The sequence below is a fragment of the Dermochelys coriacea genome, chromosome 5 (assembly GCF_009764565.3).
Source record: "Dermochelys coriacea isolate rDerCor1 chromosome 5, rDerCor1.pri.v4, whole genome shotgun sequence".
In the NCBI taxonomy this organism is placed as follows: domain Eukaryota; kingdom Metazoa; phylum Chordata; order Testudines; family Dermochelyidae; genus Dermochelys; species Dermochelys coriacea.
In genome coordinates this window covers 130,905,346-130,931,595 of record NC_050072.1, presented here as the reverse complement: position 1 = coordinate 130,931,595, position 26,250 = coordinate 130,905,346, and the positions used below count along the sequence as shown (strand labels likewise).

At 41.6% G+C, this 26,250-nt stretch overlaps 1 protein-coding gene across 1 annotated transcript in view; it reads right to left on the bottom strand.

Annotated features, from left to right (window-relative positions):
• Positions 1-23,810, bottom strand: part of DNAH6 (dynein axonemal heavy chain 6) — a 190,118-nt gene extending 166,308 nt beyond the window's left edge. Inside the window, exons 1-14 of the mRNA XM_043514942.1 lie at positions 23,741-23,810; positions 20,476-20,727; positions 19,095-19,271; positions 17,943-18,202; positions 15,537-15,804; positions 15,154-15,288; positions 14,942-15,065; positions 12,789-12,933; positions 8,054-8,222; positions 6,853-6,969; positions 4,591-4,791; positions 3,987-4,107; positions 2,824-2,975; positions 2,047-2,199 (exon numbers count right to left, since the gene is read on the bottom strand). Of these exons, the coding sequence (XP_043370877.1) occupies positions 2,047-2,199; positions 2,824-2,975; positions 3,987-4,107; positions 4,591-4,791; positions 6,853-6,969; positions 8,054-8,222; positions 12,789-12,933; positions 14,942-15,065; positions 15,154-15,288; positions 15,537-15,804; positions 17,943-18,202; positions 19,095-19,271; positions 20,476-20,721 (2,268 nt within the window). The 5' untranslated portion in view covers positions 20,722-20,727; positions 23,741-23,810. The remainder of the gene's footprint in view (positions 1-2,046; positions 2,200-2,823; positions 2,976-3,986; positions 4,108-4,590; positions 4,792-6,852; positions 6,970-8,053; positions 8,223-12,788; positions 12,934-14,941; positions 15,066-15,153; positions 15,289-15,536; positions 15,805-17,942; positions 18,203-19,094; positions 19,272-20,475; positions 20,728-23,740) is intronic.
• Between the last annotated feature and the right edge of the window lie 2,440 nt (positions 23,811-26,250).

Here is a 26,250-nt window from a genome sequence, read left to right as displayed (position 1 = left end):
TTGTCCTTACCTGTAAAAGCTGTCTCCTCATAACAGGAAATCCTCTAGTCTGGAATGGACTATTGGTTTGGCCACACCACCCATGAGCATGCAGTGGCAGCTCACTGCCAAGGATTTCTGATATCACAGCTTCCCCCTACATATGCTTGGTAAACTGCATCACAAGCCCAGCAGACAACTTCCAATGCTTCTGACCCTGAAACAGCTAACATGTCCAGAAGCTGCCATCTTATCTCACTGAGGTAAGAAAGATTTGTACAAAAAGGATGAAAAAAATCTCCTGGTGCAGTTGATAAGGGACAACTTTAGAAAGGAATTCCAAGATTGTCTGTAGGACCACATTGCCATGACTAATCAGACGTTCAAAATACTGTTCCTTCTCACAGAGGTGACTGGTATAAGCTACTTAAAATGAAGAGGAAAAAAACACTGGGGTTGTAGCCCACAGTTCAAATGACTGCTGCATCAGCTAATCCAGGAACAACTTCTGACTGCCAATGGGTGTTTGGATAGAAGGACAGATTTTTGTCACCGCATGAGTAAATCTGAGCACAGGAGGATGAGAAGTTAGAGTCTCTTTTCTGAAGGAATCATAAGAGCTCCTAATATAGCCACTTGGATTCTTAATGTATTGATTGAACAAAAACCAAATATAGGTCTTGCCTGAAACTGATTTAGCACTGAGACCATGTTGCATATAATACATCAGGTTCTGAAGATCCCAACTTCTCCAGCTAGTTGGGATGGCCAAATTCACAATTCATTCTTCCAAGTTTTAAGCTGTCAATTAAACTATGCCTTGGTCATGGTAGCACACGTAATCCTGGCACCAGGAGGTCTTTTATGGTATTTATGACCATAAACACTAACAAGGACAGACTAAATGAGAAGGCGTCTATCTTCCATGCCTTGCTTTCTCATTCCCTGGAGCAGAACAGATACCATTTTTGTTGCCATTTGAGTCAATCTGTGGATTCCCCCACTCCAGGAAGACTGAAGCACTTGCTGTTCAATCCCCCCACTGTCATGGGGAGAGTGTCTGATGACTCAGCCAATTGGCCTGGCCATTGATCATACCCTGCACAGAAGCAGCTGATATCATTAGGTTCCTCTTCCTGTACCGTGTACGAATACTTCCCATGGCACAAGTGAAATTCCATTTGTGCATCCTAGCCTAAGAGGGAGGCATATCAACTTGATCCTACTAACTAGGACCTCTGTTAGAGACCTTTCCTGTGTCAGATTTCTGATCTTGCACCACCTTTTTAAAGGCAGAAGGACTGAACCTGGGAAGGTGAACTAGTTGTCCAAGGACCTTGGCCATTGACAAGAGGAGCATCTGAAAAGGCTCTTCATGTAAGTGTTACCACTATGCAGTATCAGCACAGAAAATCATCAGTCTCAGAAGCTGGAGGGGCTGCTAGATAGTACCCCACTGCTAGAAGAGAAGGATACTCATAGATAGTGGCCCTGCTATGCTTGTTTTCTCTAGTCACGTCCTCCACTGAGCTCTGTGCATCAGAAGCCTGCCAGGAGAGGAGTGAGGAGGAGGGAAAAGAACTCCAGACATAGCCGTGAAAAAAGCCTTTCAACAGCAAACTAAGCAGAGAGAGTTCTTCCCTTCTTGAGCTGCTTCTACCAGTAAAGGCAGAATAGTGGGCTTGAGACACAGTTCCCAGTTTTATATAGAAATGTGACACCAAAACTCCTCACCACTGTGCTGTCTCTGAGATGTGATGAGACACATCTCTGCGATGGAGGTCGTCAGCTCAATAGTCCATTCCTGATTAATGAACTGGCTGTGTATAAGCAAAAAAATATAACACAAGTTTGATATTAACTCTGATCCAGTCTTATAATTTCTAGTGATGCTCCATTAAGAAATGATAATGTACAAACTTTGTTTTTTACTTTTGTGGGAGTCTGCAGCATGTGAATACATGGTCTTCCTTACCCATCTTTTTCAATAAACGACATATATAAAATATGTATACATATATGCAGTGGCCCCTCACCCCCATCTCCTGAAAGATGGAATGTACTTACTCGTTCCTGAATTTCATCAAGGAATATCAGGCTATTAACATATTCTGTAGTTGTGGATGGGAGAAACTCAAGTTTAAATTTGGCATCTTGTGCCTCAGCTATAATGGCAGTCACTTTTTTCTTCCCGATAACTGGAAGCATATCGTTAATAACCTAGAAAGCAAAGGGAAATAGTAGATTGTGTAAAATATTCTTAAAGCTAGAGGTGAAAGGTCACTAAATTCATGCTATTTTGGCCTGGATGAGAGTGAGTTCTAAAGATGAAGAGCCCTAGTGTAGAATGCTCTGCTGGCAGCTCCTTTCTTTTTAACCAAGGGAGCTCCAGCTCGAGAGCCTCCGCTGATCTCAACTGATGTCATAGGGAGAGATGAATGTTCTCAGTTAGGGAGATTCAAGGCCAATTAGGCCTTTTTCAGAGCAGATCATTTTAAACTTGAACCTATAACAAACAGGCAGCCAGTACAATCCCAAAGCACTGTTACTGTGTGCTCATGGTAAGATACTCCACTTTACAACCAAGATGCCGCATTGTAATATTTTGCAGTACATCTTAAAGGATGTTGCAAAGTACCTGTGAAATTAGCATATGAACTGAGTTTAAAAACGAGAGGAACCCATGATATTGCTGGAGATGTCATAACATTTTTTGTACCAGAATATAAATAATGGTAGGACTTCAAACAAAACAAACTGGCCAGCTTGTTGACCACTGGGCAGTCATTGATCTTAGTAAAATTGAAATGGAATAAATTCTTGCTATATTGCCTGTAGATTTACCTCCAAGCAGCGCTTTGGTGATGGTATTAATTTTTCTTTCAGTTTTCTAGCATCTATAAGCAACAAGCCTAAATTTCTTTTCTGCTTTATAGCCAAAGCATCTTTGTGTTCTCCGTGATATTTCTCCAGTCGTTCCGCAAAGAAATCAACACCTGTGTGTTATAATGACAGTGTCAAACTAAAAATAATAACTGACACTTTGTGTGAAAACGATTTATCAAAAATGTATGAACAATTGTATCAGATAGTTGTAAACAGAACAAAACGTATTTAAAACTTTGATTATCTAAAACAGAAACAAATGCAAACATCTATTCAACTGAACCATGTACTGAAACTACAGACAGAGCTATGCGTCAGTCTTTCAACACTAAGGTTCAGCTTTAAGAGATAGGTACAGACATTCAATTTGGATAAAACAACCTGAACCTTTGCCCAAAGCTAAAACCAAGCCTTTTAAAATTAAGTTCTATAAAGTTTGATTAGCTTTTTCTTTTTAAAGGCATGACACTTGTCCTCACTGAGTAAATAAACATAAAGGGAATGGGGACCTACTCTAGCTTATGAAAGGGCAGTGGGTAGGGAGAGGTTGTGCCAGGGCCGAGGGAAGAAATCATCTGCTGGAGGGACAAACGTGCACTGCTGCTGGAGGCAGTGGCCCTTGCATGGTGCAGGTAAACATCAATATCTGCCTAGTACACCGGAGAAACACTGAAATACTTAAAACAATGAGGCCTTAAAGACTAACAGATTTATTTGGGCATAAGCAGATAAGAAGTCAAAAGGTGCAAACTAAGCCTCAGATCCCACAATCAGATGAGCACAGACCCCTGCATGGAACAGCACCGACTTTAAAAGGATTCCACAGGTGCCACCTATGCAGATCCAGTTGCAGGATCAAGGCTTAAATACAGCTTATTCCACTATTGCAGATACAAATGGAGTTCATTCCATTGTTATCTTGTGTGCACGCTGTCACAGATTATTTTGTGTGGGAGAGTAAATAAATGTTTGAACCCATGACTAAATGTACTCCTCTCCTGGAAACTGGTTTAGAGAACATTTATAACCAAATCAAGAGTAAATACTGCAGATATTTGCTGCAATAACACAGAAAACAAACAAAGAATCTTAGTTAAAAATTAGAGAAAAAGACAACTCACCATGTTCCTGTTGCTTCAGAGCTTCCAAGTCAAGACTTTCATTTTCTTTGAAAAATAACCGAAACTGTTCAAAAGTGTCTGCATATAAGCTGGCTGCCTCAAATGCTGAATACACAGTTTCCTAAATGTTACACAAAAAAGCCATTGTACATAAGAATTTGCTTGGCACAAACAAATAGAAGAAATCGAAACAATTCTACATGATACATTGACTTCTCTTTTTGGTACTTTAAAAGAAAATTTCTGGAGAAACTGTAAGGTTCAGTAGATTGTTAATGGAATAGAGGTCTTTTATCTCTGTCGCCAATCTGCATCTAACTCAGATCAATGGTGAATCATACTCATTGCCATCTAAGGTCAGTTTGGTGGTTGAAAATATTTGGTAGTATCAGTCAACTTCCTTGTGGACAGGTGCACATGAACATAACTGGCGTCTATTAGCCCAGTCTCATCCAAGATTGGATAGGCATGCAAACTTTACTGTGTTGTATCACCCTTAGACATCCCTACGGGCAGTACCTTCAGAAGTGACTTGGCACACAGGGGCATTGATTAATTAATGTTTAACAAAAAAATCAAATCTAAAATTGAAACTGTTTGGTACCTTTATTTGCTGGATGATAGCTTGCAAATGCTTATCATCTTTAAACATGGTTGATAAACTTGGTCCTTCACCACAAGTCTTTTCTTCAATTTTGTTATTAATAATAGGACGAGTAAAGGCATCAAAGTATTGATCAGGTACAAGGTTAGCAACAGACAACACAGTTGCCTGAAACTGATTAATAATATCTGCAATACCTTCCTGTTAGACAACAGAAAACATCATTAACACCCTTTGAATCCTTCTGAATTGTGAAACAAATTAGGTGTGAAACATTTCCAAAATATAGTGCATTTGTATGTATGCAAAGGTCAACAGCAGACTATCAATATGTCTCACTTCCAGACCAGCAGGAATGGAGAGTAGTGGAGAGGCAACATGCTAAGCACTGCTCTTGCCAGATAAGATACTAGATGGAGCCTCAGACGGAGAGCAAACAGGGAGAACCCAGAGAAACCCATCACTCCCCACAACAAAAAATACAGTAGTAGCCAGAATGCACTCTGCTTGTAGAGAAGAGCTTGTTCCCACCGACAACTGATGCAGAATATCACTGTTGCACCATTGGATGTGGAAGAAGAGCTGAAGAAAGCTATGCAGACTCAGTTAGCCCAAGAAGATGCAGTAGCCAGCTTGTGCTATTGCTTTAAAAATAGCTATGCACAGGTTGAGGCACTTGCAGAGACTCGGGCTAGCCACCCAAGTTCAAGCCTATCCTACCCACAGGGTCCAAGCCTCTGCCATTGCTGCAGTGTTCATACAGCTCCTTTTTAGTGCGCTATTGTAAGCTCCACAAGCCCAAGTCTGTCTACCTGGGCTGGGAGGCTCGCTCCCAGCTGCAGTGTAGACATATCCTGAGTGGTTACTGTATTAGGCAACAGTCTGTATTCCAAAGGGCAGCAGTGGGAGACAATCAGGTAAAGGGTATGTATAAATGTGAGATGTCACCTGAGAGTGTGGGGTGAATCCCTAATGCATACAAGTATCTTTGAGATCCAAAGCACATAATCAGTTCCATTTTTATAGTGAGAGCACCATAAAATCATAGAATATCAGCGTTGGAAGGGACCTCAGGAGGTCATCTAGTCCAACCCCCTACTCAAAGCAGGACCAATCCCCATCTAAATCATCCCAGCCAGGGCTTTGTCAAGCCTGACCTTAAAAACTTCTAAGGAAGGAGATTCCACCACCTCCCTAGGTAACGCATGCCAGTGTTTCACCATCCTCCTAGTGAAAACGTTTTTCCTAATATCCAACCTAAACCTCGCCCACTGCAACTTGAGACCATTACTCCTCATTCAGTCATCTGCGACTACTGAGAACAGGCTAGATCCAACCCTTTCAGGTAGTTGAAAGCAGATATCAAATCCCCCCTCACTCTTCTCTTCCGCAGACTAAACAATCCCAGTTCCCTCAGCTTCTCCTCATAAGTCATGTGTTCCAGTCCCCTAATCATTTTTGTTGCCCTCCACTGGACGTTTTCCAATTTTTCCACATCCTTCTTGTGGTGTGGGGCCCAAAACTGGACACAGTACTCCAGATGAGGCCTCACCAATGTCAAATAGAGGGGAACGATCACGTCCCTCCATCTGCTGGCAATGCCCCTATTTATACATCCCAAAATGCCATTGACCTTCTTGGCAATAAGGGCACACTGTTGACTCATATCCAGCTTTTTGTCCACTGTAATCCCTAGGTCCTTTTCTGAAGAACTGCTGCCTAGCCATTTGGTCCCTAGTCTGTAGTGGTGCATGGGATTCTTCCGTCCTAGGTGCAGGACTCTGCACTTGTCCTTGTTGAACCTCATCAGATTTCTTTTGGCCAAATCCTCTAATTTGTCTAGGGCCCTCTGTATCCTATCCCTACCTTCCAGCGTATCTACCCCTTCTCCCAGTTTAGTGTCATCTGCAAACTTGCTGAGGGTGCAATCCACACCATCCTCCAGATCATTAAGGAAGATATTGAACAAAACTGGCCCGAGGACCAACCCTTGGGGTACGCAACTTGATACCGGCTGCCAACTAGACACGGAGCCATTGATCACTACCAAACATACAGGGATCAGTAGGATGCTATGGCTATTTTGTACCACTCTAGTGACCAGGCAGCGAAACAAGATTTGCAGCTGCTTTGTGTCTCTGGACTCCATAAAAACAAGCAGGGCATACCAGTGAATCTGGCCCACGATCCTGACATTTCTGTTCGGTGAAACTGATTAAAACATGCAACTAAAAGATAAATCAATACTTTCTTACAACAGACCTGGAAGTCATCCAAAGATGGTGCAAACAACAATGCATGGATCTCCAAAATTAACTCTGTAAGAAACATGGGCAGAAATGATTCTTCTTCATCCTGCCCTGCAGTCCCTGACACAGCCTGAAACAATGAAACCAAAACAATACAAATTTCAAAAGATCAGGAAATTTTTAAAAATCTTGGGTGAAAAATAAACATCACTTTTTCTCTATGATGCTGCACATTTCTTTTAAGCAGAAAAAAGAAGAATGAAAAAGTTTGATAAAACAAATAAATGCCAGGGGTCAATCCTGGATTCACTGAAATCAATGGCAAAATTTCTGTTACTTCAACGGGAGCCAAACCAAGCCCTAAACTCTTTGTTAGCAAACTTGCAAAGACAGATTCTTCTGATCTCAATTAAATTGGGTATAATAAAGATTAACTCTGTCAAAGTCAATAGAATTACATCAGTGTAAAACTGTGGTAAGTAAGATCAGAATCAAGCCCTTAGAACAGTTCGTTGTCAAATAGCAGCAATTTTTGTACCCCTTGCTACAGATCAGAAATTTGCTTCCATATATGCATGTAAATGCATGCTTTTGCTCCTTGGCACCATATCAAAGGCCGAGAATTTGTGAATATATTAAAGGGTAAAAGGGGCACCAAAGAAAAAGTCTGGAAGAAGAGAAATCCCATATAAAGTCTGAGATCTCAATTCAGTTATACAGGAATTTTTCCAGTTCTAGGGATTTAAATATAAGTTTATTTGCAAAGGCCCATTTGGCACATATTGCTTGCAAATGGGAGGGAAAGTAGGATTACAAATGTGTAATTTTTGTTTCTTTAATTGTGCTGTAAATACTATAGCAGCCATAGATTACATGTAACAGTGCACTACATTATAAACAGAAACTTTTGCAAGACAATGCAAGTTGAAGCTCCTTCTAAGAAAATGATAATCGGCATAGATTCATCTATTAATGAGATTAATGCAAGAATTTAAACTTTCCTAACAAAAATTTCCTCTAATCTTTGTTTTGAAACCAACCTATAAACAGAAAAATATGCTACATGTAGGCTAAGATTGCAATCATTGGCCATGCTGAGTACTCAGAACTTTTGAAATCACAGCACTTATTTATATGCCTCATTATGGACTATAGGGATTTTATGCACTCATTTTTTAAAAACTTGGCCTTAGTTTTCATTGAAACAAAATTACCTTTTTTTCAGAGACTTCAATTTTTTCCTCTGTATTCCACTTCTGTATGACATCTGCAGCAGGTGTCCTTTTCAACTTATCAGAAAGGTAGCTCAAAAGAGTAGTGACTGATTTTACTGCCAGAACATGCATAGTGTTCACTATTAGGTAGTCAGCAAGACGGATAAAGCTTGAGGGACGGAAGAAGGAAGCGCAATACTTTGTCACTTTATGTGAATACCACAAGTCTCTGTGATAAGAGCGTTTGATTTTTATGGAAAGGTATACTGTGTATTATACTTTCAAAGGACTGATTCCTGAAGTCTTCACTCATTCCTTACTCAGGCAAAATTCCTATTAACCTTACTGGAACTTTTGCCTGTGTAAAGACAGAGTAAAAAATGAGTAAGGATTTCAGGATTTGGGCCAACAATTCCCCAACAGAAAGCAGAAAAATACCTTTACTCTAATATGTACAGAATGCATACATATACAGAAGAAAATAACTTTGAGAGATGGTTTTATGATAGACTTACAGAACAAATAATAGAACAAACTCTGCATTACTTCGCATTTCATATTAAACTCGAAACAGCTTATGACAAAGATGGGTGAGCCAGATTCACCAGTGCATTGGAGCTGCTTTGTGCTGCTCTGGGTTTAGGTTTCGTATCACCACACTAGTGCAAAGCTGATGGAATGTACTGGCAAATCTGGTCCAGCAATATTTACATAAGTGATAACTTGGTTTCATCTAGAAAAATGGAATGTTCCTTCAAGAAACAAATTTTATTATGTGAATTCAGCAGCAGAGCCTCAACTGTAGAGATGTTCTGCCATAATAAGAAATAGGAATCTCTCAAAGTCAGGCAGTATAACTGGGCTTTTTTATTAACTTCTTAAGATATCTGAACTTTTTACTAAGGATTACCTCTTATTAGATGAGTCACAGAGTAGCACTGACATAAATGCTAAAAGTGGCATTTACAAAAATTGATAGTTTTGTCAAACAATTATATAATTTGATTGTAAAAGTGAAATTACAGTACTAATTATTAATTACCATACAGTAAGTATATTGATGTTCAGTGTGTTAGATTATTTTAGTTCTTAATTATTTCATTTCATTGCTTCTTTTTTAAACTTCCTAATTGCACAGGTTGGTCACTGTGCCAAACAAAAAGTTTGTTTATTCATTTTATTTATATTTTAAAAGATCATAGTTTGGTTTGCTCCTTTTTTTTTTTTAATAGCTGAAACCCTGAAACCAATTAAGTTAGTGAGGTTGCAAAATTAACACAAAACTGGACTTATTTATATAAACATGTATCAACATGAATGCATGAAAACATAAAATGCAGTTGCTCAACTTTCTCCAATAAAATGAGATTGTCAATCATATAATTTTTTTCTGAAATAGTGATAATTCTCTCCTAGGCAGAAATTTTAATGGATTGCTGGACATGTTATCTAGTATAAAAGAAATGAGAAGATAGCATTAATATTCTCTCTCTTACAACACATAATCATCTATTTTAATAGAATGGAAAGTGGCCAAAATGAGCAAAACTGAGGGTGGGACGAAAATGTTAATTAAAAATAATCTAAAAACCCCCCAACTCTATTAGTGTGCAGAACCTAGTACCCGAAGGGTGTCAGAAGAAATCTAAAAGGATCAATCATATGATGCCACTGAAAGGTATTCAATCACTTGTCTGTCTTACAAATCTCTTCTATGGAAGTGCATGCTCTCTCTCTTCATGATTATCCTGTAGTCCCCTGAGGGCAACCTGTGACATAGCTCCTTTGGTTTAATATGGCTCTCAAATGTAGCAACTTAATGTAGCATTGTTACATAGTCCCATTTCAAACAGTATTATGTTAGTGCACACTAGGGACCTTTTAGCGTGCATCAGCAGAGTCCACACAAGCCAGTTAGTGCGCAACATGCTGGTGCACACTAGAATTTATACCCCAACTGGCTTACATTAACGCATCGTGTAGACAAGTCCTTACTATATAGCCAGGCAATTGCCGCTGCACAGTTAAGGCTAAAACAAGCTTATATTATATATCTCTATTTTAGCCTCCATAACTTATTCTTTTTAAAATACAGCCACACCCAAGCCCTTCCAAACATCCTACCTTGTGTTGCTTTTTCTGAGCAGATGGAAACACTCTACACATCTTTCTACTGGCTTAAACTGACTATATGGACCTCTTCCTTGGTGTGTTTTCCATACCACCCCCCCCCCAAGAAAACATGTTGATATCATCACTGAAATCAACTTTCTTGGTAAATTAATCTTCACTGGCAAGGGGAAGAAGACCATTAAGATCTGCCACATTGTACTGTGGTAATAGCTTTTAACTCTGAAAATGACCAATTATACTTTCTAATGAGTTAGTGTGAATTTTTATGAATTTGTCATAAAGTACTATACAAGAACCAAATTTTGCTAGGTGCTCTACACCGAAAGCATCAAAGTTGCTCAAATATTCCAGGCACCCTAAATAATTTTCATGGCTTAGAGACAATATGTCTGCACCAAATCCCTGTGAAAATACAGACTTCATGCACCCAGAAACTTGAGAGCAGCAAAGACTTGCCCAACTGTTTTTTCCACCATTTTTTTCAAAGTTTCAAAGATCAGTCTCTGCAGAGTCACTTAATTTTAAGCAAGACAGAAGAGAGCACATTGATGCCCTGTGGCCCTGAGAATCTGAATGTTCTGATACACAAGTCTGGATATTTTTCCAGTTCTGCAAAGATCCCCAAGTCAATGCTGTTTTACTACAGAGGACTTTACAGGCATAACAGAAATCATTGTTTTTCCACTATTTACTGCCAATCATGACTCATCAACTTGCCAGCTAAAATCTTTTGACACAAATATGTTTAAATTAAAATGATTACATTTATTATTATCATTTGTAGTGATTTGATTTGCAAGATACTTTATAGACAGATAAAAAGACAAGTGATGCAATACTGGACCATTGAAGTGAATGGCAAAACTTCTGTTGACTTCAATACAGTACGAATTTCACCCATGGTCCCCTACCTCAAAAAACTTACAAACTAAGGGCTAAATTGTGGTATGGTATCAAACCTTGCATATGGGGTAGTGTATGGCTGCACTGCCCCACAAGCAGACCAGGAAGATTATGACTCTGAGCTAGAGAGCAGTCCCCAGAAGGGGCTAACAGGCCTCACCCCAAAGAAGACATCACCAGAAGGAGTGGGAAGGGGCCATGATCTGTGTGCCATCTTGAAGGGAGAGAGGAAGGGAAGGAGGGTCAGTTACAGGGCCTATAGGAGAAAGGATATGGTGGTGAGATGGTGGGATCACAGAAGAGACTCCAGTGCTAGGCAGCTAGATTTAGACATTTAGAGGCTAGCCAGTTTCCTCTCCATCTCTTGAATCTGCTTGTTTAAGATCTCAGAACTCATGAAAGATAGATATGAGGTGAGACCCTCACTTCTGCTCTGGTTCTTTTACACTGTGTAAAGGGGGAACCTAAAAGCCCATATCTTGCCAGGAGCACATTTCCCTGGCTTAGGCATGTTGGAGGATGGCCATAAAGTTATCTCCCTAGGACCCTGTTGCAAGTTCCACCAAAGGGACATGTATCAAATGCTTCAGTGCATGTTGTTGGTGCTTAATAAATAACATATCAAATAATATAATCATAAGAGCCAGGTTAAAAAAAAGGCAAAAAACCTCACAAGGCATCCAGCCAATATTGCAGTGCGGTAAATAGGGTTGGGAGGTGGAAATCTGCCCTGATCCCTACAGGCAATCAGCTTAGGTTTCGAAGCATAAAATCTCAGGGTCCTAGGGAGATAACTTTATGGCCATCCTCCAACATGTCTAAGCCAGGGAAATGTGCTCCTGGCAAGATAAGCCCATAGGACTGCGTACAGAGGTGCTGTAACTTAGACAGGACCTCAAAGATATCTCAATTACAGTCCCTAGAAGAGCCCAGGATGAGGAAGGCACAATGATGGTTTGAAGCCGCCATAATCCCATTCCAGGGCTATGAGGTCTGCAGCACAAAATCCACTCATGGTTCTCTGCAGGGGATCATGCTGACCAATCCTGCAAGTCCACCTTGAAACATATTAGTTGATTAAACCCTCAGCACATATACCATAATTATGTGCAGACATACTACCGTAAGTATATACAATTATCTCATCCAGCTAGATAAAATGGAAATTCCAGCTAATGTAGTTGTGGAGAACATTTGTACATGTAATATAAAATACACTATCAGGATGTTTCATAGAACAACATAACACAACGTAATTCACTAAAGCAAAGCAATCTTTATAACTATGTAGCCACCAGCTAAAATAATATTAAAAGATTTTATGCTTCGAAACCTAAGCTGATTGCCTGTAGGGATCAGGGCAGATTTCCACCTCCCAAACCTATTTACCGCACTGCAATATTGGCTGGATGCCTTGTGAGGTTTTTTGCCTTTTTTTTTTTAACCTGGCTCTTATGATTATATTATTTGATATGTTATTTATTAAGCATCAACAACATGCACTGAAGCATTTGATACTTGGCCCTTCCTAAGATTAGATGAACTGATCTGGTATGCAGTTATTATTTGCTTATGATCAGTTCAACATATACTAATGTATTGTTTGTAAGGAACACTGCACTATATAATTTTAACTACTGTGAGATTATGTGAGGAGAAAGCATAAGAACAACTTTTGCTACAAACACCAGACACTAACCATGTTAACCTTCTACAATGAGACCTTTTGTTGGCCTGTTCTGTGTAGGTCATTTTGTCAGCTGTTTCTCCATAAAGTTCTCTTTCGTTATGAGGAGCAAGAAAGAGACTTGAAGCAGCTAATCCAGTTGCCATAGTGACCTGTTCTGTATGGAAGATATGCAAACATGTTAATGAAAATATTGCAAGTACTACAGTGTGTGTAACTGAAAATTCTACAGTTACATAAAACTATCATTTAACAATTCAGTTTGAGTTGTGTCAAAAGCAAAGAGCATTTTCGTGGGGGCTAAAGGAAAAATACAGCACAGTACCCAAGAAACTCCACCTGGAAACTGCGCAGAAATTCCCTGTTGGAAGGGTTCAGAGGAAATTCCCCCTTCTTCTCAACCCCTGCAGAGAAAGTAGAGAGCTCAGTTCCCAAACCCTGTAGATCAGTGGTTCTCACCCACGGGTCCAGGACCATCTGGGGGGCTACGAGCAGGTTTCAGGGGGGCCGCCAAGTAGGACCAGCGTTAGACTTGCTCGGGCCCAGGGCAGAAAGCTGAAGCCACACCGCATGGGGCTGAAGCCCGGAGCCCTGAGCCCTTCCACCTTGGACAGAAGAAGAAGCCTGAGCAACTTAGCTTTGCGGTGCCCCCTGTGGTGTGGAGCCCTGGGCAACTACCCTGCTTGCTACCCCTTATCAAGGGCCCTGGCCCTGGCTTTTATATGCAGAAAATCAGTTGTTGTGGTACAGGTGGGCCATGGAGTCTTCATAGCATGTTGCGGGGAGGAGCTCAGAAAGAAAGAGGTTGAGAACCCCCTGCTGTAGATCCTCAAATATCCACATGGATCTCAAGCAACCCTTTAGAGGCCAAAGACATCTACACTGGCTTCTGAAAACCTATATTCCCCCCCCACCCTACCCCGTTCCCTGTTAGTTTAGGTAACACAAACAAGGTAAAGCGAACATACATATTTAAATGTACACTGCAGATTTCCAGGTAGCTCTATGACAACTGGGCCCAAGCAGCTGCAGAAGTAATGAGGAGCAGAAGATAGCAAGGCGATCCAATCAACTGCCATACCCCACCACTAAATTAAAAACCTTACAGTGACAAGCCAAAGAACATCCTTTAAACATACTGAAGTAGCAATGTCAGCAGCAGCAAACAGAGCATTTCAACAAATACTTCAGACTTCTTATTCTTTTCTAATTAAATAATTTAAAATATATAAATTATAGACACGTAAACAAATATTTTCTACAAAAAATATTTTACAGTATGGGCAAGATCCTTAACTCGTGTAAACCAGTACAATGCTGTGGAAGCCAATGGAGCGACACTGATTTGCATCGGCTGAGGTTCTGGCCCAATATGCATAGCATTTAACCAAGTAGTCCTTTTAAAATAGTTTTTGCTTTTTAAAAAAATTACCCACATTTGGGTTTAAAACTTACGAGCCTATTAGTACTCATAAGTTTTAAATCTGAGTGCACATTTACCAGTTTATATTCACTCTTTGTGGATCTAATGGAAGCCACGTTTGAAATTATGTATATGACTGATTTTTAAGGTTCTCTTCTTGATTTAGGCCCCAATCCAGTAAAGTATTTAAGCATGTCCATAGCCCCAATGACTTCAATGGGACTACTCGTGTTACAATTAAGCACATATTTTAGTGGTATAGCACACTCAGGGTATTTCTACACTGGAATAAAAGACCCGTGGCACGGCCGTGGCTGGCCAAAGTCAGCCGACTCGGGCTCATGGGGTTAAAGTTCAGCTAACGAACTTCTTGTCACTGGAAGTCAGACTGAGCCAGTGTTTCTCCTCATTTTGAGCAGAACACAAGTTCAATTCTTTATGGAGGCCTAACCGAAACAGTCAAAGCTGGATGCTAACATTATAATTTTTGAGGTGGCCTCTTATGGGAATTGTTAGACATTATTTATTATCCAATGGACTATAAATTGACATGGAAGATGAACCTTTTCCACAATACAATACAATACATGTGCAAATTTGTAACACCCTGCCTACCAGATTAAGGGAAAAATACTAGACTCTTTCAAGAAACAGTTCAGTGGCCTGATATATATGACAAAATGCACAGTAAAGATCCACATGTCCTGCAGTCAGTTACTAAATGTTTAGTTTCTTTTCATACCTGTACTGCCTGATCCACAAAAATAATCATCAGGAGTGAATCCAGATTCAAGCAGGGCAGTTCGACAAGCACTTCTAACAACTTCTTTCGCTAGCTCTCTGAACTCTGCTAGACGGCTTGCCACCTGAAAATGATAGTACACATAAAGAACCATGTAAACCTAATCTCTGAAAGAACATGTAAGGAACTTGGAACCAATGAAAACAGTTCACCTCATCCAGTTGTTTGAACTGAGTGCTTCTAAATTCCTCCAGCGTGTACATGTAACCTTTCTCAAGACGACAAAGCCCCAAGTCACTGATTTGGTAACACATTTCTTGAACATTAAGCACTGCAGGCCGCAAGGACTGCCAAATAATAAGAATAGTTTATCAAGAGATATTTACAAATTAAAATCCAAACAAAGGCTTAGATTTACGATTTTTTGGAAATCATGACATCATCATCTGATTTTATGTTTGGTAACACAGTACAGGATTCCTACTAGTTGAAAATACGTTAGGCCAGAACTCCATTTGAGAGGATGCATCCATATTTTAGCAATGACATTAGCTTTCTACTTCCTTCAGAAATATCATCATTAGCATATACGTACAGTATTAACGATGAACAAGTTCTCCTGCAAAGCTTTACGGCACGCACTGATTTTCTTGGCACGGACATTTTTCCTCCACTCTGTAAATGACTTCAGTTTGCAAAAGATAGCAAATATGGCAATCTTAGTAAATGTTTTGTGATACAGATATTCCTGCTCCCAGCGATCTAGCTGCATGAATTCAACTTCTCCATCACATGTGTGGATAACTGCTTTCTGGCTAATGGTGTAGTAGTCATTTTTGTTGATGCAGTCATAGCTTACAATTCTAAAAATAAATGTAAAGTTGATTTTAATATGATACATGTGAATTCACTGATCTCCAGTAAAATCTATTAAAAAAAACCTAAGGAGGTAGGCCCATTAAGATGGCTTTGTGACTGCATTGTGTCACAAGCTGCAGCAGGAGCCAAAAATCTGTTCTCAGTTGTCTTTTCAGCTCCCACTTTTAGGGCCTGATTCTCCATAGTAACATCACTTTAAAACTGGGGTAACTCTCCAAGAGGCAAAGAGAGAGCAGCAGCTAAGCTGCAGCATTTATGACATCACTAATCAGCATGCGTGCTTAACTTTGATCAAATGAATAGTCCCTTTTACTTTAATGGGGCTATGCACATGCTTAACATAAACATATATTAAAGTGCTTTTCTGGATTGGAAAAGCATGCTCAACACCTTGCAGGACTGAGTCCTGGAAAAGTAGCCACAGATCGTCTAGTTTTCAGCCTTGTACCCCGCCTTCAGACTGACAACAGAGGCTGATTTCATCCTTCACAATCCCACTTGTGCAGTGGGAGATGAATTATGCCCTAGAGGCTTGGCTGTATAGCAAGCTCTGTAGTCTCCGGCTTTAACTCATCTCTTCCCAAGCCCAATGACCATTTAGCCACTAACAGTGCAACATCATTCACTCATTACTCAAGAGACACTCATTTCCTCACAGAAAGGCGTCAACAACACTGTGAATGCCACAGTAACACCATATGTTCAATGCAGACCCACAATGCATTTATTTATGGGATGGATGGCCCAAGACCTAGGCCAGCAGAGAGTATGGCATCAAAAGAGTTACACAAATGTTGCCAATTGGTCTGGACATGTTTTGATATGGCCCCAAGATGATTTTGTCACATGGAGATTGTGTTCAGTACATTCTTACATGCTCAGAATTCTGTGGATTCAGTGATCTGAAACTGGAATTAGAATGTTTGCTTAAATTAGCATCAATTCTCTAGGCAGCACACAGGTTAGTGAGTTCTTTGGTTTTTTAATTCCCAACTTCTGGTGAGAGGTTAGGGAGGTTGCAGCATCTTTTAGTTTCAGACCAGCGTATTAAAAGACAATTCATCAATGTTTCAGTTCAGATTCAGCATCACAGCCACCATCCTACTGAGAAGAACTGCACATGACTCCTTTTCCAAGGTTTTCAATAGCATTCTTTAAAATCAGCCAGAAGGATTTCTGCAGAGTAATACAAAGCTCTCCCATCACACCTGAGGTTCAGCGGGCTGCGTCCATAGTAACATTAGCACAAGGAGCCAAAGAATCCAGAAATTAAATATTACCATTAGAACAGTGGTTTGTCCTGACTTTCTCCTCTATTGTTTTATCTATCTCCTTCTGTCTCTGTTTTTGCCTTTTTGTCTCAATCTTTCTGCCTTTGGTCAGATGATCTGGCATCTCCTGAAATTTCTTCCAACTCATGGGGTCTTTATTAGCTTTACTGGAGGAAGTACCCTCTCTGTGATTAACAGAAGACACTATTTGTGGCAAGATGGCTGTTCTCATCCTTAATGGTTTCCTTGTATCTACCATATTACTGGTACCAGATAAAGGACTAGATCCTCAGCAGATATATACCAATTTACAGCAGCTGAGGATCTGGACCAATACATCCATCATACTCCGCAGCCAGGTGATCATTAAGATATGCACTTCTTGGCCTTGTGCTTGACAACACTCCTGAAACAGGTGCTCATCTCTTTATCTGATAATACACTTTATTCTTTATAGATTATCGATATAGCATGTAGTTCTACTTTCTCTTTATATCCAATTATAGTTATTTTAAAAATATAAAGCAACTTTCTTAAAAAGTAACAGTTCCAATATCAACTATTTCTAAAGAATTAAATGGTAAAATATAAAGGGGAAAATTAAGCACAAGACAAGTAGCCAGACAATTACAGTTATAACTATAATAACTAAGTAGATGTATAAAACATAAACATAACTATAAACACATAATACATATATTACTATATGTACTATATATACACAACTATAATACATAAACTTAACTATAATAACTAAGTAGATGTATAATACATAAACACTGCTCGTTATAAACTTTAACAATAAGTGTCAATGCATAATCTGAATAAACAGCTTGAAAAAAATAACTCACTTCAAATTAAAAGTATCGTATTTAATGGATGACTTAGGAACTGCTGGAGTCATGTACAGGAATCCAAGATTTTTGTTTTCACATATTATTTTAATAATTTTCAGAGGATCTGTAATGTTAGCTTTAATTACATCTTCTGTTTCATTAAAACCATAAGAAGGTGGAGAGGCGGAAGATTTACAGGCACTTGGCTTTAGAGCAGTACGTAGCTGTTTGGGAGGACTAGGAGTTAGTACCTTACTGGGGCATTGTTGCTGTACCTTAAAATAAAAGCAAAATTAGATAACAGTTTACAGAAAAAATACAACAGACATGGCAAAATATCCTTATGTCATGACAATGCCCTTTTATAATTTTCTTAATTCAAGGATATTAGCAATTGCAAAATTAATATTTAAATATAAAATCAGAGCCCAGGGAAATGAATTTGGGGGGAAAGAAAAGAAGGAAGCAATCCATTAAGAAAAGGAATATACAGGCTATTGTCAGATATAGCTCTCAATAAAGATGCTTGTAAGGGCAAAGCCATGAACAGAAGAAATACAAGTATTTTTTCCTCATTGTTAAAGCCTTCTTCAGAGTTTGCTGCCTCTACCTTACTAGCACTGTTCTATATACCAGTTCTTTTCATCCTGATAAAGACTGGCCAGAAGTGATCACCCTTTCTTGAGCTTTCAAGAAATATCAAAACCTAAAAGATCACTGGGACTCCATGGAATTCTGGGAGTACAATGAAGGGCAGTGGAATCATAACATGGGACTGGCCAAGCTCCATGACACTGCTCCTTGTGGGTCAGACAGATTTCCCTGGCTAAAGGCAGGCAGCTCCTATTTTTGCAGGTTCTGGAAGTGGGATGGGGGAGGGAAGAGCAAAGGTGTCTTCCCTGCAGACCTGTGGGGTTGGTAGCCCTCACCTTTTCAAACTCCACAGGGTCTCAGCTTCTTCAAAGGAAAACTAGCGTCCCTGAGGCTATCTCCCACACATATCTCTGAAAGGATCAATCTGGACCAATGTAATTATCTCATGTTAAAAGGCTGCATTCCTTCCTTACACAGAAACTCCACTGATTTCAACAGAATGAGAAGTACAGGAATGAGGGTCCATAACAGCTAATGATTAGGGTCGCTATTCAATATCTGCTTTTCTCTTACATGCTCTGGAAGCTCAACTAAAGGAGAACAGGATGCCATCGGTTCCATGGAAGCAGACCATTTTCTTTTATCTGCTGAGGGAGAAGGCTGTAGTAATCCACAAGCTAATAAACGCTCTCTGTTCTTTTGATATATGTATTCAGGCTGTTTCTGATGTTGATATACCTTTAGCACAGGCTTGGGGGAGGAAAAAAATATAAAAATAGAGGAAGTTAATGATTACTTTGAAGGAAAGGAATACAAAAGTAAAATTGCATAGTCTTATATCAGAGAGTTGCATGCTTCGCTCCTGAGCTGGCAGGTGGTAGGAATGGCAGGAATATAGTTTCTATCCCTGGACGTGCAATGTTACAGGATACTGACACTAAAGCTAAAATTTATTGTTAATTCGGCTAAACCACTCCTCCTCTTCATTGTTTTATCAACTTCATATCAATAACAACTTCCCCTTGATGGTATCAATTTGGTGCTGGAGGCAGAGGAGCCTGAGAAGTACCACTGTGACTTAGCCAGTCAGCATTCATATCCTCCAATATCCCTAACTGTAACTTTAAACCCTAACCCTAAAACTGCTGCTTGTCTTGGTCATCTCTCCCCTTGACTGCCCGTTTTCTGCTGTAGGCAGAAGAGTTTCACTGCAACCCCAAATGGGCACAGTTTAGATGAACTAGAACTGTTGACTGGGCAAACGTAAATTATCTTGCCTGAGCCAGGTATAGTGTGGCGGGAGCCATGAAACAAATCTGCAGCCTCATACCTATTCAACCTATAGAGCTCCTGACTGGAAGCAGACCCGCTATTCCAATCCTGAGCCCCCTGTGCACACCAACTCAGTCCAAGCACCCCAGTCCTGACCTGCAGTTTTATTTGCTGACTCAAACAATGGGGTTAAAGTATGCAATTGAACTGGAGTGAGTGAGTGATAACTGGCAGAGTTACCTATGACATCACAATGTTCCTCTGCCTGCAACACCAAATGGGGACTGTGTGGAAATCAGGTTTTTCAGGTGTTCTGGTTCTTCCTCTCAGTATATAAACTAGGACTGAAAACACCTTTGCTAATCAGCATTTTAATTAGTTGAAGATATTCTTTTAAAAAAAGGACTAAAGAAAGATTTAATGTATTACTTAATATTACATATATGAAAAACTGCAGGCCAGAGCCTCAGCTGGTGTAAATCACTACAGTGCCAGAGACTTCAGTTAAGCTACAACAGTTTGCATCAGCTGAGAATCTGGCCCTGCATTTCTAGTTTTTTAGAAGAATTGGCATATACCTCTTACTACAGTTAATGACTGTGGGACAAAATTATATTATACTGTAAATATAACAGCTCCCATTTACAGATCAGTTTAAAAATCATATTTCTCTTAAACATACCAAAGGTTCCAGTTTTATGGCTTGCTGTCTCTTTCTTGTTCTTTCTTGTGATTTTGTGCTGTGTATGAATTTAAGACCTTGAGGATTTACTGCTATCTGTTTTGAAGCCATACAAACTAGTCTCTCCCTCAGTTTACTAGTATTAGTGATTGAAGCAGGAAGTTCTGCACTTGTACATTCATTGTTTCTGCCATTTACAGTGGATGATGATGTAGTTAAAGAAGGCAATGACAGCTTCTTAGACATAGTTACCTAAAAATTAAACAAACCTAATTTTTAAAGTAAAACAAAAGAGGGTATTACAAATCTAGATCCATTTTGTTGTAGAATTTAAAATGCCCAGATATTAACCAACTATCTGAAAGAAAAAAGAAAAATTACTGCAACAAACTATATTAAAATAATAGGGCAGATACTAACCTGATTGTTACATAACATACAACAGCAGTGAGTGAGCATCAAAGCATTTTTAGAATGTGTTTAGCTGAAAGACATATCCAGTAGTTTCAGGAGGAAAAGGGAGAGTTGTTAGAAAGTGGAGAGGCTACATGTATCTCTAATTTACAATTTTCTTCCTCTCCAAATCTTTCCTCTTCTTTATCAGTCAGATACACTTGTATAGGACTCTTGGAATTATTCTAATTAAATGATGTAACTATTAAGAGCCTCCCCTTTCTTCCTCAAGAAAATCAAGGGCAGGGGGGTTGAAGGGCAGACAGCCACTCCTACATTATTTATCTCCTGGTTCACCAGAAGACCACCTTCGGCAGGTCCACAGATATTAGGATCTGATGGTGGGGAGGTGTTGGACGAGAGGAGGAACAAGATTAAGGACATGGCAACATGATCTTTCTCTCCTACGCAAACCTCAACAGGGATTACATAAATAAATTAATGAGTCATCACCGGCAACTAACTGGTATTAACTCACTCAAACTCCCTTGCGGCAGGAGCTGTGGCTGCCAAGACCCGGAGGGAACTGAATAGAGCTGGAATGCATTCATAGAGCCCTGTGCAGATACAAAATCTGATCTGCGATCCGCAAACATTGCCCGCAGGTATAAAGCAGATATCCGCAGATTTGCAGGGCTCTATGCATTCGGGGGCACTGTTTTTGGTGTACCCTCCTCCCCACCCATCAGTTCCATAGAGATGTGAGGAGGACAGCATAAAGCAAACAGCATTTTTTTCCCACTCCTTCAGACTGCATCCTTTGTCCCACTTCCAGCACTCCACCTAACCAGCTTCAAGAGATCTGAAATATGGACACAAAAGAAATGAGGTGGAAAAAGAAAAAAAGTGTCTATGATTTTGGAACTGCACATGTAACACAGTTAAGAACCCCAGTACTACGCCAATTCAAATTGTTCTGTTTCCCATGGATTTTACCAGAGTGGAGACAGCACAAGAACTGGCAACTCTACAGATTTATTTTAAAAGTTAAAACTAAGGGAGAAGAAGAGTCAGATTTCAATTCTGCACTATTACCCTTCAAGAGAAATACATAGCAATTTATAAATCAGTTTCATTATAACAAGAGATATCCTATCTTGGCAAAATTTCAAATTCTTCCCCTCTAGTAGTGGTGAGAAGTTTTTTTTACTCCCCTGCCATCCCCAATATATTAGCGCTCATTAAAGAGAACTGTATTAAGAGTGGCAGCTGTTCATTTCCTGCTGGAAATAGCTGCAGCAAAACCAGAATCCAGGAATTCCGCCTTACCTTTCTCTTCTGCAAGTACTGGAAACTTCTCCCCTTTGTTCAGATAGAGCAGAGGAGGAAGAGGGAAGGTATGATCCTGTTGAAAAGCAGGATTTACTACCAAGCTGGTATTGGGATTATACAGAATGAAGCACCATGCACACCTGTAGCATTATACAGTAATAATAATGATGCTATGCTGGAAGGTGTTAATGGCTTCCATGAATCACAGATGTGGTTAAAATTGATGGGTGTACTAACCATTCTCCTTTCATGCTAAATGGGAGAAGCAATTAAACCCATTTATAGTGTAAAATAGCCAGAGTCAATAGGAGCTACTGCCCAAGGAGCTGCATGGAGAAGCTGAGTAAGGCTAAGCTGCATGGTCTGAGCGGTTTCCCTGGGAATGATGAATCCACAGAGGCACGTTGATTGTTTGACAAGCTGCGTGCATGAGAGGGGCAGAAAGCCAGCAGACAATGAGAAAAGCAGCTGTGAGAGAAACCCTCAGAGGAAGCCTAGGGACAGAGCTCCTGGGGGCACAGGACTTGCTAGAGAGGCAGGCTTGGAAATTGTGAGCAAGGAAACTCCTGGCTATTGTTTTTTCCTACTGTGATCAGAAAACTTGGACTTCATGTACATTCTTTGTAAATACACAGGTTTGCACCTAAGCAATATCTGCTTCAGATAATCAATTTCTCCTCCTCTCGGAAACAACCCAGCAAGACCCCAAATATTGTTTAGCTACTTGGCCCGGGGAATGCAGGGGGGTCTCGGGTGGGGGGATAGAGGGAGGGGACTGGCCAGGGGGTGGGTGGATGCAGGTGGGGTCCCAGCTGGGGATCCCGGCCAGGGGATGCAGGGGGTGTCCCGGGAGGTCCCGGTTGGGGGCCAGGGGGATGCAGGAGTGTCCCCGAGAGGTCCCAGCTGGGTGGGGGTTGCAGGGGGAGGTCCCACCAGGGAATGCAAGGAGGGTTCTGGGGATTGCAGGGAGAGTCCCTAGCAGGGGGCCAGAGGGATGCAAGAGGGTCCCGGCCTGGGGGATGTAGGGGGGGTCCCCAGGGGATCCCGGCCGGGGAAGGCGGGGGGGTCCCCAGGGGATCCTGGCCTGGGGGATGTAGGGGGGGTCCCCAGGGAGTCCTGGCTGGGGGAGGCGGGGAGGTCCCCAAGGGATCCCAGCCGGGGGGATGTAGGGGGGTCCCCAGGGGAGGCAGGGGGTCCCGGCCGGGGGGATGTGGGGGGTCCCCGGGGGAGGCAGAGGGTCCCGGCCGGAGGGATGTGGGGGGTTCCCGGGGGAGGCAGAGGGTCCCGGCCGGGGGAATGTGGGGGGATTCCCGGGGGAGGCAGAGGGTCCCGGCCGGGGGGATGTAGGGGGGTCCCCGGGGGAGGCAGGGCGTCCCGGCCGGGGGGATGGGGGGCCCGGGGGGTCCCGGCCGGGGGGATGTAGGGGGGTCCCCGAGGGAGGCAGGGGGTCCCCAGGGCTTCCCGGCCGAGGGGGGATGTAGGGGGGCTCCCCGGGGGGGCCCAGCCGGTCGCGCCGGGAGGCGGCATTTCACTCACTCTCTCTCTCCCCAGACTCTCAGCTCCCGGCCCAGCGAGCGCCCTGTCGCCTGGCAACAGCCCCGACGCTTTAGTCCCAGCTGCCCCCGCGCAGGCCGGGGCGAATGATCTCCATGGTAACGGAAGCCCGCTCGGCTTAACCAATGGGGGCCGCGCGTCAAACCACCTGCCCACCGCGCGCCCCGCCCCCCGAGCCGCTCCTTGACCTAACCGAGGCGTGTATTGGCAGAACGCGGGGCGATATTTGCATGTATCGGGTAGATCATTTGCATACAGGCTGGGGCTCCCGGCTCACCCCACCGCTAGCAGGGGCCGCTCCAGGCAGCGGGGTCTCTGCAGCCCTGGGCCCGGCCCCCAGCAGTTCTCACCGGCCCCCAGCACATGGGGGCTGCTGGAGCAGGCCGGGCCGGGCCAGCTTTGAAAGGTTTAAAGTTGGAGCCAGGAGGCCAGTAGGATTTGCAGACGTGCCTGAGTGAGGTCGCTGCCCAACCTGCCTAGCGGCTGTTGTGGGCTCCTAGCTGCCCCTGGAGGTGCCTGGATGCTTTGCAAACCCTGGCCCTGCACCTAAGCATGGACCCTGGAGCCTAATCTCTTCCCAAACGCCTGGCCTGCGCAGAGTATGTGGTTGTAAAGGAAAAACCTGTGCTTTTCTGGGAGAGATTTTGCTGGCTACAAGAAAGAAAGCAACCTCACATATCAGGGTTGGAAGGGACCTCAGGAGGTCATCTAGTCCAACCCCCTGCTCAAAGCAAGACCAATCCTCAATTTTTGCACCAGATCCCTAAATGGCTACCTCAAGGATTTAATTTACAACCTTGGGTTTTGCAGGCCAATGCTCAAACCACTGAGCTATTTCTTCCCCCCCTCCCCAAGAAGTTCACCCAATCCAAATGAACACAGTGAAGCCATTTGTGAAGGTGTTTTTTTTTTAAATTCTGATTTGTCAACATTAAATAGATTAATTTAGCAAAAGAATCCCAAAAGAAACTTCCCATTCTCCTTTTTTCTTCGGTCTAATGGGGAGGGATTTGGCTGAAGGTTTGTGTTATTCAGGAGCTGGCCTGAGTGGGACTAGACATCACATTCCTTCCCATTTGCTCTGCGAAGGAAAGGATGATTTTAGCCCTGCAGCATCAGGAGGCCAAAAGACATCCAACCTCCAGATGGCTTCCTAACTGAGATCCAAACCAATAGTGAGGAGGTAATAACATAGGCCAAGAGACATGGACCCCACATCTCTGCCTCAATTTGCTGCTGGGTGGGAGGGAGCAGAGATTAGAGATGTTTTGCCTGCTAGTTGCAGAAATTCATGTATTATAGAATACAAGATAGGAGAACTGGAGCATCCCTGATAGGTGTAATTATAGAATTACAGTTCTCAGACAGGTTTCAGAGTAGCAGCCGTGTTTGTATCCACAAAAAGAAAAGGAGGATTTGTGGTACCTTAGAGACTAACAAATTTATTTGAGCATAAGCTTTCATGAGCTACAGCTCACTTCATCGGATGCATGGGATATTGATTTTCCAGTGAATGCATCCGATGAAGTGAGCTGTAGCTCACAAAAGCTTATGCTCAAATAAATTTGTTAGTCTCTAAGGTGCCACAAATTCTCCTTTTCTTTTTGAGTTCTCAGACAGGCTGTGTTTGGCACCATGCAGATTCATAAATACAGTGTGATTCCATTTGATATGCATTCCTGTACCACTCAATATAAAACAAAACAAATAGCCACCTTTGTAAACATCTTAGTTTATCAGAAATCAATAGGACTGTGATAGGGTGGTGAGGGATTAGAGTGGAAGGATCTTCTTGTCATGTTGGGAGTGGGAAGCCAGGGGTCTCTTTAAGTCAGTCTCATGGGGAAACAGCCAGCCTGACTCCTGCTGCTGGTCAGGATGGAATCTAGCGCACATGTGGTTTCATTCTCTTCAAAATGGAAGTGCGGGAAAATGTGTGGAATTTTTAGCAGATAAATGGAATGTATAGATGTCACTCACAAGATCTGGGGAAGTGGTCTAGCCTGCATTCAACAGAAATCAATGGCCAAATATTGCACATTAGTAATTAATTTTCTTTTGAGTCCATTGCATATAGTAGAGTACTGAATACCTTAAGTGAAATTTCCTGTCATAAATACAGATGGTTTTTATCTATTATTTAACTGCTAAAATATGCTAAGCACAATCTAGGTACTTATGTGGTTGCTATCAACTTAGTATCTGAACACCTTTAAGCAATATTAACTCCTTTTTAAAGAAGGGAAACTGAAACACAAAGTGAGAAAGTGACTTGACCAAAGTCATACAAGAAGTCAGTGCCAGAGCCAGGAACTGTATCTAGTTCTGTGTCCATTTTCAATGCCATAACTACAAACTTTCTCCCTGCTCTAAAGAGTTTATGGCTTAAATAAATCATGACACCCCAAAGAAGGATAAGGGCAAGGCTTAAGTGGGTTGTTTAGAGACTTGAATGCCTATTTGAGTTCTTACGTTTCTGTTTGCTTGCGTTTGTCA